The 17888-nt window shown below is 34.1% G+C and overlaps 2 protein-coding genes and 1 pseudogene across 2 annotated transcripts; all 3 read right to left on the bottom strand.

The window, feature by feature from the left end:
- Positions 1 to 1264: 1264 nt before the first annotated feature.
- On the bottom strand, positions 1265 to 3042 carry LOC100267976 (AAA-ATPase ASD, mitochondrial-like; annotated as a pseudogene).
- A 4708-nt stretch (positions 3043 to 7750) lies between these two features.
- LOC100257701 (AAA-ATPase ASD, mitochondrial-like) lies at positions 7751 to 9627 on the bottom strand. Its single transcript, XM_002281186.5, has one exon. The coding sequence runs from the start codon at positions 9532 to 9534 to the stop codon at positions 7954 to 7956; it is 1581 nt and encodes a 526-aa protein (XP_002281222.3). The 5' UTR covers positions 9535 to 9627; the 3' UTR covers positions 7751 to 7953.
- Positions 9628 to 13457: 3830 nt separating this feature from the next.
- Positions 13458 to 15389, bottom strand: LOC100252565 (AAA-ATPase ASD, mitochondrial). The gene has a single exon (XM_019224869.2). It carries the CDS (start codon positions 15365 to 15367, stop codon positions 13802 to 13804), a length of 1566 nt encoding a protein of 521 aa, XP_019080414.2. The 5' UTR covers positions 15368 to 15389; the 3' UTR covers positions 13458 to 13801.
- Positions 15390 to 17888: the final 2499 nt, after the last annotated feature.

The raw sequence follows: 17888 nt of genomic DNA on the forward strand, positions 1-17888 counted from the left end.
TTTTAGGAACAACCGAAGTTCGTCAAAGTCCAAACACATTGACATCAAGTTCTTGGTTGTGAAAGAAAGAGTTCAGAGTCTTCAAGTATCAATCGAACACATAAGTACAAACTCCATGATTGTTGATCTGCTCACTAAGGGTTTGCCACCCAAAGTATTTCATGAGCATGTCACACATATGGGTATTGTACATATTAATGATATGCTAGTATAGTGGGAGTTTGTATTTGGGTTTTGTGTTTGTTTTCTTGATGTATTGTTATGTTTGTGTTATCTGTACAAACTTTAGTTTTAAAGACTATTGTGTTTGAATACTATAAATTGAAATGATGACTTTCAGAAGCAGTTTAACATTAAGTGTTGAAAATGGAATTTGACTATTTTTAGTCATAAAGTAGGACCAATTGGAAATAGATATATTAAAGATCACATTTTATGTAATTTCTATGCTACACATCCATACTTAATCCATGTTGCTAATTTTGTTAATGTTATGATCATTGATGGGTTTAGTTATAGTTATGATTAACGAAGGCCGCTTTGATCCCGTGTTAGCATAATTAGTAGACCGGATTGTTTAAGGATATTTGGATAGGATAGCAAAGATGAGCTTAATAAAGTATTATCATGAACATTATTCGGTAATATATGTGGTCCAAGTGGGAGATTGTTAAAATAATTATGGATTCACATATATTAATAATTGTTTATGATTAAGCTATCTATATATATTCAATTTATATTTATTAAGTTTGAGTCACCTTGCGTGTAGAGCCCAAGTCACATGTGTCTTACATGATGGGCCTAAGACACATGTGGCCTAACAGCCCAATGGGTATTGTCCCTAAGGCATAGAGGAAGTTAATAAAAGGGAAAAGCAAACTGAAATTTGGTGTCTTTTAGTTTTCTTTTCTGAAAATGCAAAAAACGTTCCCTCTCCTGCCTTCCATCACAAGAGAGAAAACAGAAATGTGGTTTCCTCCCCTATTGCCTTAGAATAACCATATTTCTTCAAGATCAACAATGGATTCAGGTTTGTCTATATTCTCTAATATAATCAACATGTTTTCTTTATGATTTAACATGAGATTTCTGGTTTTGGGTTGATAAAATATTTAGTAATCTTTAAAACTGTTCTACAACAAGTAACACCATTGAGTTTTTCTTTCCCACAGCAAACGTATTCTTCACACCAGGCCCACCACAATAACAGAGGAATGGAAAAAATTATTCAAAGAGCTAAAGGCTTTGATACCATAGAAACTTTTCTCAATAGAATTTTACAGACCATTCTATTAAACTTCAGGATTAATGAACATCAAACACGCATATGCATACAAGTACATGAATGATCTAAAGCCAATACTACGCAATCAGAGAAACATATTCGCAGCCCATGATATCGATTGTGGTTAGACTACTCCATTTTCTTTCACTGCCGACACTCCATTCTCTTTCACCTCTTCACCTGACGTTTCCTTCTCTTTCACTTCTCCAGCAGTTGCCTCCTTCTCCTTAGCTTCTTTCTCGCCCTTTAACCTCTCTTCTTCCTCTTCCTTCTCTTTAGCTTCCTTCTCGGCCTTCACCCTCGCTTCTTCCTTGGCGGTCTCAAGGGCCTGAATCAAATTCTCCAAACAAGCTGTCCCAGGATCATCAGTACTGATGGACTTGGGCATCAAATTTTCCGCAACGTCAGCAGGAGTCATATTGGTTTCCTCCAACAAGTTACGGATGCTTGCAAACAAATGGTGGGAGTCCAGATCCAAGTAATTCTTAGCAAGCACCTTGAATGCTTCAAAGCAACAGTAGGATAATTCTATGTGCTTGTCCATCCTCCCTCTCCTTATGAGAGCAGGATCAAGTTTTTCCACGTGATTGGTGGTGAAAACTATGAGTCTCTCTTCGCCACAAGCTGACCACAGCCCATCAATAAAATTCAGAAGCCCGGATAGAGTAACCTTGCTTTCTTTGCTTTCACCTTCTTTCCCCTTCTTAGGAATTGGATTATCCTTGGACTCTTCGTCCTCCTCTTCCTTTTCCTTCTTTTTCTTACGTTGGCCTGTGAGGTCAAGCGAACAGTCGATGTCCTCTATCACAATGATGGACTTACTCGTTGTCTCGATCAGTAGCTTCCGCAGCTCCGTGTTGTCCTTAACTGAAGTGAGTTCAAGATCATAGATATCATAATTCAAAAGGTTAGCCATGGCAGCAATCATGCTTGACTTGCCAGTTCCTGGAGGACCATGAAGGAGATACCCTCGCTTCCAAGCCTTCCCAATTTTTTAATAATAATCTTTCCTCGTGCGGAAGATGGTGAGATCATTAACAATTTCCTCCTTCTTCTTTGACTCCATTGCTAGAGTCTCAAAAGTGGCTGGGTGCTCAAAGGCTACATGACTCCACTCTGACTTTTTGCGCCCATACCATTTCTGACTTGGACTGTTAGTGTAGAGCTTCCGCTGCCGATTTCTGACTGCAATTGCCTTCCCCTCCTTTATCACATGATTGAGATAAGACCCCACGATCAAATCTCGGTACTGTTTATGGAAAGTGAGCCTATAGTACCTCTTCTCATCAGCAGTAGGATAAAAAGAAATGGTCTGCATTTTAGGGAGACTTTTATTGGAAGCCCACCAAAGCTTGACCCCATGGAATTCATCCGTGACTTCTTCATGGTCATCCATGCTGAGGACTACAGATTGGCTGTCTTTGACGATATCTGCCTTGAGCCGCTTGGCCCGGGTAGATGAATTGGCACTGAGGTAGTTCTCAATGGCAGCATAGGCTTCGCTGCGCTTGCGTCTGAAGCTATTTTCAGTGAACTCCTGGACAGTGATTTGAATGTAAGGATACACAAAGCTCACCAAGTTGTGGCTGTACTTTTCCATATAGGGCCGGAGCTGGTGAGGGAAGTATTGCTGAAACATGGCCCAGAGAAACACTGCCCCAGCAGCTACTGAGCCTAGTTGAGCAAACATCTCGCCCATCACCATCTTCTTCTCCAAAGTTTTCGAGTATCAGTAGTAAAATGTGTTTGTAAGGATTGAGCGTTGCTTGCCCATTATATAGAGGAGCAAAACCGACCACTGATATTCATCATCTCACAAGTTCTACCGTGTCTCCTACTCTGTGGCTACCAGCTAACGACGACATTTCAAGTTGTATTTTGTGCCTTCGTCCACAAGGAAGATTCCCACCGTGGAATAGGTGTGGAAATCTTATTGTAAAGACCAGATAATAAGAAACATCCCTCTCTACTGGTCATAATCGTGTCCCAACTTCAAAGTCTTTAACACAACTCGCAAGGCAGTTGATAACTACATTAATTGTCGTCCACATACACCTTTAAAAAAGGTAAAAGAATATTTAAATTTAGTCAATTGTTCCACATTTTTCTTTTTGGCATTTCTCCCATTTAATTTTCTTCTATTCTCAACGTGTACATTGGGTTGATGGCAATCAGCTGATGTCATCAATTTTTTTCAAATGCCTAAATTGCCCTTATTATAATTAATTTTAATTAACATATAAATTATCTTAATTAGTTTAAATTAATCATAATCAACATTAAAGTAATCCATACATTTAATTTCAAATAAAAATAAATTAGTTCTTAAATATATTTTAATCAAACATAAATCAAATTAATTAATTAATTAATAACTAACACCATAAGATCTTTTATCTTATTGGATCAAAAAATCTCATTTTTCAATCTCACTTTTATTTTTCAAATGTTTATCTTATTTTCTTATTATCTCAAATTATTAAAATTTCTCCCTCTAAAATTCGTACTCTAGAATTTATAAATTTTGGACTCCAAAATTTTGTTAATTTTGGATTATGAAATTTCATTATTTTCCAAGATTTGAATTTTATAATATTTGTAACATTAGGTATTTGGGTTTTTAAAATCTCTCCAACTTTGTCCCCATATTTGTATCTCACCTTATTGTGTAAATTTTTCATTTGGCGATTTTCTTTTCTTTTTAAATTATTTTTGTAATCCCATCAACCTCCTTTGTATTTCGATATTTTGGTCTTTCTTAACCATCTTCTCTATTTATATATATATAAATAGACTACAAAGTAAAATACCTATAAATTTGATTAAAAGATGAATTCTAATAATCTTTAGAACCAAACTTTATAATATTTTTTTAAAAAAATTGACTATCAAATTATCAACTTTATATTATAAATATATTTCTTAATTAAACAATTTGTCCATTTCCTCTATTTGCCTCCTAGTCTATCTATGATTCTCCTCTTGGTCTTTCTATAATTCCATCCATGAAATTTGGTTTCTTTTTTGTTTGTATTTACATAAGTTTTGAGTTTAATATTTCTTAAAGCTTGAGAAATTATAGTAAATAAATAAATAGAATTAGAGTCTGAAAACAATTTTAAAAAATAATTTTTAAAATATTTTTAATTATTTTAAGTTTTTTTTAAGAATATAAAAAAAAAGATGATGTATTATATACTTTTATATAATAAGAAATATCCCTCATAATTTTAATAGTTGTTCCAAATAATTTATCAAAAAACATCTAAATTTTGTTTTTAAAAAGATCATTTTCAATGGAAAGTAATGGTATTTTCGAAGTAAGAAAAAAAAATTGTCCTAAAGAATAGAACTTTATTTTCACGAAAACTTTCTAAACAGGCCTAGGATTTTTGAAAGAAAAGGAAAGGTACTGACGGTTTTTCCACCAAATTTAAAAGAAAAATGATAAAAATTAAAGATGAAAAAAGATAAAAGAGTTGTGGGCCGACCCACCAGCACGGCAAAGCCCGTCCCAAGGGATTATGGACCATACTGGGCTGTCCATTTGTCTTGGACGAGCCGGCGGGTTGCGCAGCCCGTTGGAACGGTCCGTTTTACGGGGACATGATTTCAGCAACTCATTCTTGTCTTTTAATTTTTATTTTTTTTTTTGGAAATAAAGGCGGAAAAATGATGGAAAAAAACCGTTGTTTTACACGGTTTGGACGAACAAAATTTGGAAACTTCTATATCACCCTTTACTAAATTATATGAATTATAATATACTCTATTTATAAAAGTTTACGGAAATATTAATATACACTTTATTAATAATTTATGGAATTGTAATTCGGTGTGTCTAACTTAACCTAAAAGGGTTGGGACAGATTAAAGGAGGTCTTTGAAAACTCTCGAGGACCAAAAAAAACCCAAACAAAAATCTCTGATCCTTGGGTTTTTCTTTGCCAAAGCAAGATCCTTCAAACCAGACCCACCACAATAACACAGGAATGGAAAAAATTAGGGACAATTGTGTTTTGGATCCATCTGGGCCCAAAAATTAAGATATAACCCATAAAAGTTACATAATTGAGGAGAAGGATATAAAACGTGAAAAGACCAATATACACTTCAAAACTATTTTGAATATTTTCTACCATAATGTTTAACAAACTTTTTTATCTTAATTTTTTTTAATAATTATTCTGAAAATTTATTATTTTTAGAAAACTAATTATTTTAAAAAATATATTCTAAAAATATATCATTTAAAAAAAAAAATTTGACATATTTTTAGTTATTTTTTACATACATAATTTTAAAAATATATATTTTTTAATATGTTTGATTTTTAAATAATAATAATAATAATTTATTTATATTTTTTTGAAAAATAGTGTATTTTTTTCCAAATCACTAAATTAAATTAAATTTTATTGAGGTTTATAAAATGAATAAAATTTAAATTAATGTTTTTCTACTCTATTTTTTTTTATAGTCAATAAAGGTAATTTTTGGAAAGATAAAAAATCTATATCCTTCTTCTCAATTTTCACACTTTCTCTAAGTCTTGGACTTAAATTGTGAACTTATATAGACCAAAGCTTAATTTTTGAACCCAACTAGATCCAAAACACAATTGTCCCAAAAAATTATTTAAAGAGCTAAAGGCTTTGATACCATAGAAACTTTTCTCAATAAAATTTTATAGACCATTCTATTAAACTTTGATTAATGAACATCAAACACGCATATGCATACAAGTACATGAATGATCTAAAGCCAATACTACGCAATCAGAGAAACATATTCGCAGCCCATGATGTCGATTGTGGTTAGACTACTCCATTTTCTTTCACTGCCACACCACTCTCACTCTCTTTTTCACCTAACATTTCCTTCTTTTTCACTTCTCCAGCAGTTGCCTCCTTCTCCTTCCCTTCTTTCCCGCCCTTTAACCTCTCTTCTTCCTCTTCCTTCTCTTTAGCTTCCTTCTCGGCCTTCACCCTCGCTTCTTCCTTGGCGGTCTCAAGGGCCTGAATCAAATTCTCCAAACAAGTTGTCCCAGGATCATCAGATGGACTTGGGCATCAAATTTTCCGCAACATCAACAGGAGTCATATTGGTTTCCTCCAACAATCTGCGGATGCTTGCAAACAAATGGTGGGAGTCAAGATCCAAGTAATTCTTAGCAAACACCTTGAATGCTTCAAAGCAACAGTAGGATAATTTATTATTAGTGAATTAATTTGAAATTTATTAATTTGGGTTTGTGGGCATATTGTATTTGGTGATTAATTTAAGGATATTTGGATTATATTAATTGTAAACTGTTTATTTGGATTTGGGCTTATTGTTTAAGTTGTTATTTGTTTGGGTTTAAAATATTATTTCTCTTGATCATGTATTTTTTTTTTATGTGAGCTTGTTAATTTATGTGAATTTTGGGGCTCATAATGTAGATGAGATTTATTGGATTATTTAAATATTTTATATGGGTTTGATCAATTTGAATTATTTAATTTAGATATGAGACAATTGTGGTGTATATTAAATTAAGCTTAGATTATGAAATATTAAATTTATGTTTAGTAGAATTTATTTTAATTGGGTTGTGTTGTTGGAAGGGAGATGTGGTGGAGTGCTGTGAAGGAGGAAGAAGAAGGAGAAGAAGAAAAAAAATCTGGGCCCGCGTGGGAGTTCGGGGGAGAAGAGAAAAGGAAAAAATATGGGAAGATGTCAGGGTGGGGTGCCGGAGGAAAGAAAAAAAATGAGGGGGGAAGGGAGGCTGGCGAAAAGCCAGGGACCCCACCCAAAAAAATTGGGGGCACTCGTTTCTCTTTTGGGAATAGGGGAGAGGAAAAAAAGAAAAAAATGTAAAAAATCAGCAGAGAGAGAGGCGGGCTGCCGAATGGAGGGAAAATCAATCGGGGGAGGGCCGGCCAATTGGGAAACGGAGGAAGAAAAAAATAATAAAAAAAAGGAAGAAAATCATGAAGAGTGGAGAGGGGGGCTTTTAGACGTGAGAGAGCATGGGTTAGGTGAGGGTAGGTGGAGGAAGAGAAGAGAGAAGAGGGAGGAGAGAGGAAAGAAAAAAATAATAATAAATATATATATATATATATCATATAATATAATATAATAATAACAAAAAAAATAAAAAAATAAAAAAATAATTTATAAAATAATAAAAACGAGAAATTAAAGGATGAATAGACTTAAAATTGAACTTAAAATTAATATAAAAATAAAATTAAAATAAATTTTGAACTCTACATATATATTTATAAATTAAAAAGTCTAAATTAGGTTCGAACTTAGGTCTTCCATCATTCATCGACAGCTTGGCCAGAACATTGGTTGTTGGGACATTGTATGAGCACAGCATTTTTAGTTTTTAGTTGAACTACAAAAACGGAAAAAACAATTGATCCTCATGTTTTAAAAGAAAGAAATTACTGTGAAGAGTATGAAATAATATTAAAAATAAAACAAAGTTGAAATTCTTTTATTCCGGTCACTGACTGAGAAATAAGAAGAGAAACAAGAGACAAGGAGTACTGACAGCTTGAACCAAACAACCAGCTGCATCAGACCAGAGTCAGATGGAAGTTGGTCCATTTAGCCCAGAGCTTCATTCTACATGACAAACACACTGAACCTAAAAGCTTATCCTAAATTAATTAAGTAGATGGTGGTTCTTTGGGGATCACCCCATTTTCTCTCGCTGCCGACACTCCATTCTCTTTCACCTCTTCACCTGACATTTCCTTCTCTTTCACTTCTCCAGCAGTTGCCTCCTTCTCCTTCCCTTCTTTCTCGGCCTTTAGCCTCTCCTCTTCCTCTTCCTTCTCTGCCTTCACCCTCGCTTCTTCCTTGGCGGTCTCAAGGGCCTGAATCAAATTCTCCAAACAAGCTGTCCCAGGATCATCAGTACTGATGGACTTGGGCATCAAATTTTCCGCAACATCAGCAGGAGTCATATTGGTTTCCTCCAACAATCTGCGGATGCTTGCAAACAAATGGTGGGAGTCCAGATCCAAGTAATTCTTTGCAAGCACCTTGAATGCTTCAAAGCAACAGTAGGATAATTCTATGTGCCTGTCCATCCTCCCTCTCCTTATGAGAGCAGGATCAAGTTTTTCCACGTGATTGGTGGTGAAAACTATGAGTCTCTCTTCGCCACAAGCTGACCACAGCCCATCAATAAAATTCAGAAGCCCGGATAGAGTAACCTTGCTTTCTTTGCTTTCACCTTCTTTCCCCTTCTTAGGAATTGGATTATCCTTGGACTCTTCGTCCTCCTCTTCCTTTTCCTTCTTTTTCTTACGTTGGCCTGTGAGGTCAAGCGAACAGTCGATGTCCTCTATCACAATGATGGACTTACTCGTTGTCTCGATCAGTAGCTTCCGCAGCTCCGTGTTGTCCTTAACGGAAGTGAGTTCAAGATCATAGATATCATAATTCAAAAGGTTAGCCATGGCAGCAATCATGCTCGACTTGCCAGTTCCTGGAGGACCATGAAGGAGATACCCTCTCTTCCAAGCCTTCCCAATTTTTGAATAATAATCTTTCCTCGTGCGGAAGATGGTGAGATCATTAACAATTTCCTCCTTCTTCTTTGACTCCATTGCTAGAGTCTCAAATGTGGCTGGGTGCTCAAAGGCCACATGACTCCACACGGACTTTTTGTATCCATGCCAATTGTCACTTGGATTGTTAGTGCAGAGCTTTCGCTGCCGATTTCTGACTGCAATTGCCTTCCCCTCCTTTATCACATGATTGAGATAAGACCCCACGATCAAATCTCGGTACTGTTGATGGAAAGTGAGCCTATAGTACCTCTTCTCATCAGCAGCAGGATAAAAAGAAATGGCCTGCATTTTAGGGGGACTTTTATTGGAAACCCACCAAAGCTTGACCCCCTGGAATTCATCCGTGACTTCTTCATGGTCATCCATGCTGAGGACTACAGATTGGCTGTCTTTGATGATATCTGCCTTGAGCCGCTTGGCCCGGGCAGATGAATTAGCACTGAGGTAGTTCTCAATGGCAGCATAGGCTTCGCTGCGCTTGCGTCTGAAGCTATTTTCAGTGAACTCCTGGAAAGTGATTTGAATGTAAGGGTACACAAAGCTCACCAACTTTTGGCTGTACTTTTCAATATAGGGCCGGAGCTGGTAAGGGAAGTATTGCTGAAACATGGCCCAGAGAAAGATTGCCCCAGCGGCTACCGAGCCTAGTTGACCAAACATCTCCCCCATCACCACCTTCTTCTCCAAAGTTTTCGAGTATTAGTGGTAAAATGTGTTTGTAAGGATTGAACGTTGCTTGCCGATTATATAGAGGAGCAAAACCGACACTGATATTCATCATCTCACAAGTTCTATTCTGTGGCCACCGCCAACGACGACATTTCAAGCTCTATTTAGTGGCTTCGTCACCAAGGAAAATTCCCATTTTCTTGTACCAGCAGCCACCTTTGACGATATTAATCGACCGTGGAATACTGGAATGGGTGGAAATTTCATTCTGAAGGCCATCGATAACTGCATAAATGTATTAGATTGCAGTTCAATATAATTATGTTTTGACTTTTGAGTCATGGCTAAAGACAATTCTAGTTTCATTCTTCAAAAAATGACGTACGTTTGGAGATAAATTTTTTAATTATCATATCTTAAATTATTTTTAAAAAAAAATCGATATCCTTGTGTTCTATATTTTAGGTTATATTTAATTTTCAAAAATACTATAAAAAAAAGGTAAAAATAATTATTTGCTCATATTTGATTATTCTATAAAAAATTTTAAATATAATTAATATTAGTTAAAATTTTATATATTAAAAAATTAAAATAAATAAAATAAATTTATGTAATTTATAAATAAAAAATTATTATTTTTATTTTTTTCTTATATATTTTTTCAAATTTTTGGAAACATAACCTTAGTCTTCTCGAAGCTCATATTTGAATTTGAAATTTCAACTTGTTTGGTTGTTGGAAAGCTTCCAGAAAAGTGGAAAAACAGGAGAAAATCAAAAGAAAAAAACAAGTAAAAGATAGTTTAAATTTAATCAATTATTCCCCACTTTTCTCCTTAGCATAAAGAATGTGTCCCCATACACTTTAAAGAAAAATAAAAGATTATTTAAATTTAAATAATTTAAATACTGAAGTTCATAAATAATCTTTCTCTTCGTATTTAATTTTCTTCCATTCTCAACTTGTTTATTGGGTTGATGATGCAATCAGCTGATATCATCAATTTTTTTTTCACATGCCTAAATTGTCCTTATTACAATTATTTTTAATTAACATATAATTATCTTAATTAGTATAAATTAAGGAAAATTAATCATAATCAGCATTAAAGTAACCAATACATTTAATTCAAACCATAAAATCTTATATCTTCTTCAATAAAAAAAACTTCAATTTCTCATCTCATTTTTATTTTTTAAATTTCTCCTAGGACACGAGAGAAATTACAATAATAAATAAATAAATAAATATATAAAAGAATTAGAGTTTGAAAGTAATTTTAAAAAATAGTTTTTGTAAATAATTTTTAAAAATATTTTTAATTGTTTTGAGGAATAATTTTTTTTTTTTGAGAATTTAAATATAGAAATTTTTTTTATGAAACTATTATATACTTTTATATAATACAAAATATTCTTTGTATTTTTTATTTTTAATTGTTGTTCGAAATTCTTTATAAAAATATATATAAATTTTGTTTTAAAAAATCAACATGTTCTCAAAAAGTCATTTTTTAAAGTTAGAAAATTATTTTTTATCTTAAACAATAAAATTTTATTTTCAAGAAAACTTTCCAAACAGGTCTAAGAGTTTTGAAAGAAAAGGAAAGGCACTTGACACTTTCTCCACCAAAATTTAAATAAAAAAAAAAATTGATAAAAACTAAAGAAGATAAAAAAGGATAAAGAGTTGTGGACCGACCCACCAGCACGGCTAAGCTCGTCCCAAGGGATCATGGGCCATACTGGGCTGTCCATTTGTCTTGGACGGGCCGAGCACTATCTTCAGGCGGCTTGCGCAGCCTGTTGGAACGGCCCGTTTTACGCGGACATGATTTCAGCAACTCAGCTAGATGTTCTTGTTTTTTAGTTTTAGTTTTATTTTTTATTTTGGGGAAAAAAAAGGCGGAAAAATGATGGGAAAAAGCCTTGTTTTACACGGCTTGGACGAACCAAATTTGGAAACTTCATGCATAATTCACCCTTTATTAAATTATATGAATTATAATATAGTCTATTTACAAAAATATTAATATACACTTTATTAATAATTTAATTTAATTTCTTGCATGACGAGCTTGAGCTCTTAGAAAAAAAGTAACGCTAAAGACCATATGTTTGAACTTATTAAATGAAGAGAAAAGACAATTCAATCTTATCATATCTTCGAAAGTAAAAAATTAGTCACACTCATTACAATTGAAAACATATCCACAAAAGTTTTGATACAAATAAGATATTGAAAATGTTTAAATCGGGATGAATCATGAAACTTATATGACTCACAATAATCACAAAACCACTGACAATACATATGAAAAAAAAATAAACCTTGTACTTGATGAAGTAAAAAGTCCATAATTGAAAGTCGATATAATTAAATGCACTAAAATCAATTACCTAACGATTAAAGTGATTGTCTTGCAAGAGTGAGAAAGCAAAAGCATTACAACAATTACCCATGTTTAAATGACTTATCATCTCTTGAACTTGATTTGTAAGTTGGTTGATGGGTATTATCAAATTTTGCATGTTTAGATCACACTTGGACAATGTTGCAATAGTTGTGTGAGAAGTCTTTCAAAGTGTAGATTTCTCTTTCATATTATACTTCATATGGCCAATTTTTAAAAATGTATATGCAAGGTGAAATTTAAGTTATATTGTCGAGGACTAAATTTTGTGGCAAACGCAAAATCTTCATTTGTCTTTGGTTTTTGCATTGTTCCAAACATAAATTGATCTTCCTCTACTTTCTTTGAGTAAAAAAAGTTTTTTCAAGTCTCCCTGACTTCAAACTCTGATAATACATAATCAATACTAATAAAAGAAAGAGTATAATGAAGTACAAAAGTTATAACAAACTCAAAATTATCTAAAAAAGCCATTAGAAATTACACAAGATGTAATTCTTCTTTGTAATTGTTACGAAATAATGAGACTAGACAATAAGAAAACAAAATAAGAACATATAGATTTACATGAAAATCCTAGGTGGAAAAAACCGTAAGCATAGGAGAAGAAGATCCACTATGTCAAAAAATAGTACAAAAGAGAAGAGTTGTGAATGGTTACAATAAAAGTATAATTATCATAACATTAAAACTATACATCATCATCTATATATATATACCTATCCGCCCAATCCCTCCACTACCACTACAAACCCTCCAAAAAAATCTCAAAATTAGCTATACCACATATGTCACACCACAAGCTTTTCAAGATTGGCAAAAGAGAAATCGGGTCACCAAACTCTAATAGTATGAATACTATAATTGAGCATCAACAATCCACTTTGGCTCCATATGAGCAAATTCATATGAGAGAATTAAGATTTCACCATGAAATTTAAAATTAATTGCTTTTTCTTTTGTTTTCAATCACAAATATCAATCTCAAGTTTGTATTTTCGTGTGAAGTTTATTTAAACATAATATTCTACAAGAAAATCCCAACATATACAAGAAAATACCATTGTTACATACAGATGACTATAAAAAATAGTCAATCATAGAAGAAAGATGACAACGGAAAGTAATTATTATTATGGGAAGGATGACCGACAAAAATAAACAACCATCAAATACCAACAATGACCACGTCTTGCTATCATCTTCTCCTTTTCTTCTTCAAAAGCTATGAACAACTAAATTCATAATCCATGTTATAAATTATTATTTTTTCCCCTTTTTTCTTATCTCTCACTCCTCTTGTTTATTCTCCCCTCTTCCTCTTACATGTTTCGTGATTTTTCCAAATATTTCTTTGTGCTAGAAATATATTTCCACAATCCATTCCCTTTCAAGAAATTGTTCATCAAATAAGATCACTGGTTATAATTTGATTTGCCGAACCTAACACAGACAGATTGGGATAGATTAGAGGAGGCCTTTGAAAAAGAAAACCACAGGAAATAAAAATCTGTGACCTAAACTGAAGAGAAAAGCTACCAAAGCACCTTTCTTGCTAATTCACGTGATCTGAATGAGAGTCCCGCCCTCGAGTTTTTCTTTCCCATAGTAAGCGTAGAGATTCTTCACACCAGGCCCACCACAGTAACAGAGGAATGGAAAAAATTATTCAAAGAGATAAAGGATTTGATAGCATAGAAACTTTTCTACATAGAATTTTACAGACCATTCTATTAAACTTTAGGATTAATGAACATCATACACACATATGCATACAAGTACATGAAATGATCTAAAGCCAATACTACACAATCAGAGAAATATATTCACAGCCCACGAGGTCGATTGTGGTTAGACTACCCCATTTTCTTTCACTGCAACTCCATTCTGTTTCTCTTTCTCACCTGACGCTTCCTTCTCTTTCACTTCTCCAGCAGTTGCCTCCTTCTCCTTCCCTTCTTTCTCGCCCTTTAACCTCTCTTCTTCCTCCTCCTTCTCTTTAGCTTCCTTCTCGGCCTTCACCCTCGCTTCTTCCTTGGCGGTCTCAAGGGCCTGAATCAAACTCTCCAAACAAGTTGTCCCAGGATCACCAGTGACGGACTTGGGCATCAAATTTTCCGCAACATCAGCAGGAGTCATATTGGTTTCCTCCAACAATCTGCGGATGCTTGCAAACAAATGGTGGGAGTCAAGATCCAAGTAATTCTTAGCCAGCACCTTGAATGCTTCAAAGCAACAGTAGGATAATTCTATGTGCTTGTCCATCCTCCCTCTCCTTATGAGAGCAGGATCAAGTTTTTCCACATAATTGGTGGTGAAAATTATCAGCCTCTCTTCCCCACAAGTTGACCACAACCCATCAATAACATTCAGGAGCCCCGATAGAGTAACTTTGCTTTCTTTGCTTTCACCTTCTTTTTCCATTTTACGAATTGGATCCTTCTTCTCTTCCTCATTCGTTTCCTTCTTCTTCTTGCGTTGGCCTGTGAGGTCAAGCGAACAGTCGATGTCCTCGATCACAATGATGGATTTATTCCTTGTCTCGATCAATAGCATCCGCAGCTCCGTGTTGCTCTTAACTGAAGTGAGTTCAAGATCATAGATGTCATAATCTAAAAGATTTGCCATGGCAGCAATCATGGTCGATTTGCCGGTTCCTGGGGGGCCATAAAGGAGATACCCTCGCTTCCAAGCCTTCCCAATTTTTGAATAGTACTCTTTCCTCCTACTGAAGATTGTGAGATCATTAACAATCTCCTCCTTCTTCTTTGGTTCCATTGCTAGAGTCTCAAATCTGGCTGGGTGCTCAAAGGCTACATGACTCCATAATGTCCTTCTGTACCCATGCCACTTGTCACTTGGATTGTTGGTGTAGAGCTTTCGCTGCCGATTTCTGACTTCAATTGCCTTCCCTTCCTTCATCACATGATTCAAATAAGAACCCACGAACATTTCCCGGTGGTTTTTATGGAAAGTGAGCTTGTAGAACCTCTTCTCATCAGCAGCAGGATAAAAAGAAAAGGTCTGCGTTTTAGGGGGGTTTTTATGGGAAGCCCACCAAAGCTTGACCCCCTTGAATTCATCTGTGACTTCTTCTCGGTCATCCATACTGAGGACTAGAGATTGGCTGTCTTTGATGACGTCTGCTTTCAGCCGCTTGGCTCGGGTCGATGCATTGACACTGAGGTAATTCTCAATGGCAACATAGGCTTCACTGCGTTTGAAGCGATCTTCAGAGAACTCCTGGAAAGTGATTTGAATGTAAGGGTACACAAAGCTCACCAATTTCTGGCTGTATTTTTCAATATAGGACCGGAACTGATGAGGCGTGTATTGCTGAAACATTACCCAGAGAAACATTGCGCCAGCAACTAGTGAGCCTGGTTTAGCCCACATCTCCCCCATCATCATCATCATCTTCTACAAAGTTTTCAAAGACTTGTAATAGAATGTGTTTGTAATGATTTCGAGTGTTTAGTTGCCTATTATATAGAGAAGAGACAGACACACCAGGTCTACCCACTTTCCTACTATGCGTGACCACATTTCGAGTTCCTTACTGTTTTTTTTATAGTGGCTTGGTCTCCAAGGAAGACTACCATTGTCTTCTACCAGCAGCCACCTTTGACCATATTCCACCATGGATGTAGAGGAATTTTTTTTTGTAAATCGCAGCTGGATACCCATGCGAAAAGACAAGTCAACCGAAAAAATTATGTTCACGTCTCTCTCTACTTAGCGCATCGCTGAGACAACTGATGACGATATAAATTTCGATCTGCAGATTCAAATTAAACATAATTATACAACATAAATTTAACAGGTTTAAACTAAACATAATTATGTTTGAATCATGAAATGTCCACATCCCCCTCAACTAGTAATAATCGAAGCTCACATTAACAGAGATTCAAATCATGCAAACTGCTGCAACTCCTTCCGTCTAATGCTAGCTATGCACTGAAAAACTAAAACAAGGCTCAAGATTCTGGAGAAATACCTCAAGAGTAGAAGGGCATTGATTTCAACGTCTGATCATGCTGATCCTTGGATGACATGCGGCTTCTGTTTTCAGACACAAAAACAGTTGAAACGCCATGTGCATGCATGCAGCCAAAATAGTTTCCCAATTTTTAATGAGGTAGGTTATACTAACCTTTCGGGCCTCCTTATATATTTTTTAAAAATTTTCGGGATTAAACATAACCTCAGACTCCTCTAAACTCACATTTGAATTTTATATTTTAAGTTGTTTGGTTGTTGGAAAGCTTCAAGGAAAGTGGAAAGACAGGTGGGAAAACAGGAGAAAATCGAAAGAAAGAAACATTGAAGGAAAGTAAAAGATTATTGAAATTTTTAATCAATTATTCCTCACTTTAAAGGAAAGTTAAAAATTATTTAAATTTAATGGATTGTTCCTTATTTTTCTTTTTAGCATAAAAAATTTGAAAAATGTTAAAGTAGATAAATAATCTTTCTCGTATTTAATTTTCTTATTACATTTGTAATAATTTTGTATTTTATTTGAGTACTTTTCATGGAGCCAACATAATTCAATCAGCTGATATCATCAATTTTCTTTTCAAATGCCTAAAATATCCTTATTACAATTAATTTTAATTAACATATAAATTAGCTTAATTAGTTTAAATTAATCATAATCAACATTAAAGTAATCTATACATTTAATTTCAAACCATTATCAATTAGTTCTTAAATATATTTTAATTAAACATAAATCAAGTTAATTAAATAACTAACACCGGCTTAGAACTGGCTATCTACTTTTGTGCTTGACATCATCCGCCTCGTCAACTATTCCTCTTTCAATTAAAGGGTGTGAAATATCAAGTTAAGAGTCAAAGAATGATCTTTAATGAAAGCTCGAGTTAGGGATTATTGACCAATACAAAGGGATTTCCCAATAGAGAAGGGTGGGAGAGGCAACCTCGTAACAACATTAGTACAAGAGAAATATGAATAGGTTGGGGGATACATAGTCACAGGTATAGTTGAATGGTTACAACGGTGAAACTTTGTAGTTGAATAAGAAAGTTTCGTCTCCAATGAAGGATTTTTTATCTTTTTCAATAAAACACTCCAATTTCTCATCTCATTTTTATTTTTCAAATGTTTATCTTATTGTCCTATTATCTCAAATTTTTAAAATTTCTCCTTTGAAAATTCTTCCAACTTTTTTGTAATCTAGAATTCATAAATTTTGGACTCAAAATTTTGTTAATTTTGGATTAGGGGATTTCATTATTTTCCCAAATTTGAGCTTTATAATATCTCTAACACTAGGAATTCGGGTTTTTAATTAAAGTCTCTCCAACTTTGTCCCCATCTTTATATCTCAAGCGATGTGAATTTTTCATTTGGAGATTTTTTATTTTTTTTAATTGTTTTTATAATCCCATCATCCTCTTTTGTATTTTAATATTTTCAAATAAAATACCTATAAATTTGATTAAACGATGAATAACAATAATTCTCAAAATCAAACTTTGTAACATTTTTGGAAAAGCTTAACTATTTATAATAGTTTTTAAAAGATTTTAACACCAAATAATCAACTCTATATTACAAATATTTTTCTTAACTAAATAATATGTCAATTTCCTCTATTTCCCTCTTAGTCTTTCTATTTCGTGAAATTTGATTTCTCCAAATATTTCTTTGTGCCAGAAATATATTTCCACATTCCCTTCCCTTGCAAGAAATTGTTCATCAAATAAGGCCGCCGGTTATTATTTGGTTTGTCTAACTTAACACGGACGGGTTGGGACAGATTAGAGGAGGCCTTTGAAAATTCCCAAGGAAAAAAAAACCCCACAGGAAACAAAAATATCTGACCTAGGGTCCTAAACTGAAGAGAAAAGCTACCCAAATTAACTTAATTTCTTGCTCATTAACGTGATACGAAAGAGAGTACCGC

Source organism: Vitis vinifera, chromosome 14 (assembly GCF_030704535.1).
Source record: "Vitis vinifera cultivar Pinot Noir 40024 chromosome 14, ASM3070453v1".
Taxonomy (NCBI): Eukaryota; Viridiplantae; Streptophyta; class Magnoliopsida; order Vitales; family Vitaceae; genus Vitis; species Vitis vinifera.